The 755-nt window shown below is 60.8% G+C and overlaps 1 protein-coding gene across 1 annotated transcript in view; it reads right to left on the minus strand.

The window, feature by feature from the left end:
• Positions 1-282: 282 nt before the first annotated feature.
• Positions 283-755, minus strand: part of MICPUCDRAFT_41488 (uncharacterized protein) — a gene marked incomplete at both ends in the record, with an annotated part of 3,391 nt that continues 2,918 nt past the window's right edge. Inside the window, one exon of the mRNA XM_003061546.1 lies at positions 283-657. Coding sequence (XP_003061592.1) covers positions 283-657 — 375 coding nt within the window. The remainder of the gene's footprint in view (positions 658-755) is intronic.

Consider the following 755-nt stretch of genomic DNA (forward strand, 5'->3'; position numbering starts at 1 on the left):
CCCTAAACCCTAAACCCTAAACCCTAAACCCTAAACCCTAAACCCTAAACCCTAAACCCTAAACCCTAAACCCTAAACCCTAAACCCTAAACCCTAAACCCTAAACCCTAAACCCTAAACCCTAAACCCTAAACCCTAAACCCTAAACCCTAAACCCTAAACCCTAAACCCTAAACCCTAAACCCTAAACCCCTAAACCCTAAACCCTAAACCCTAAACCCTAAACCCTAAACCCTAAACCCTAAATCCTGGTCCCTGGTTGTTAAATCATCGACGACAAAACTACTCGCTGTACCCGCGCGTCCCCGCGTATCGACCGACGCCCTTCATCCCCGACCCCGCCTCCGCGAGCCGCGCGAGCGACGCGTACTTCACGAGCGCGTCGTTCACCTCGTCCGCGGCGATCTCCGAGTGCAGCGCGCCGTCCTCGTCGGAAGAGACGTCGAGCCAGCCGAGCCCGAGCCCCGGCGGCGCCGCGCCGCCGAGCGGCCGCGAATGTTTCATCGCCTCCTCGCCGCCGCCGTAAAAGAAGAAGGGCTTCGCGTGCGCCTTCGCCAACGCGCCGTGCGCGCGTTCGCCTCCCCGCCCAACCTCCCTCCGTAACCCGCACGCGACCTTGTTCGTCCCTTGGATCCAGCGTCCTCGCCCGACGACGTGCTCGGACCGCGGGGACACCCTCATGGGGACGACGGCGACGTGCGCGCCATTCGTGAGCCGCGTCGTTCGATGAATCGCGCTCACGGTCTCGTCGGACC

This window comes from Micromonas pusilla (genome assembly GCF_000151265.4).
Source record: "Micromonas pusilla CCMP1545 genomic scaffold MICPUCscaffold_10, whole genome shotgun sequence".
Taxonomy (NCBI): Eukaryota; Viridiplantae; Chlorophyta; class Mamiellophyceae; order Mamiellales; family Mamiellaceae; genus Micromonas; species Micromonas pusilla.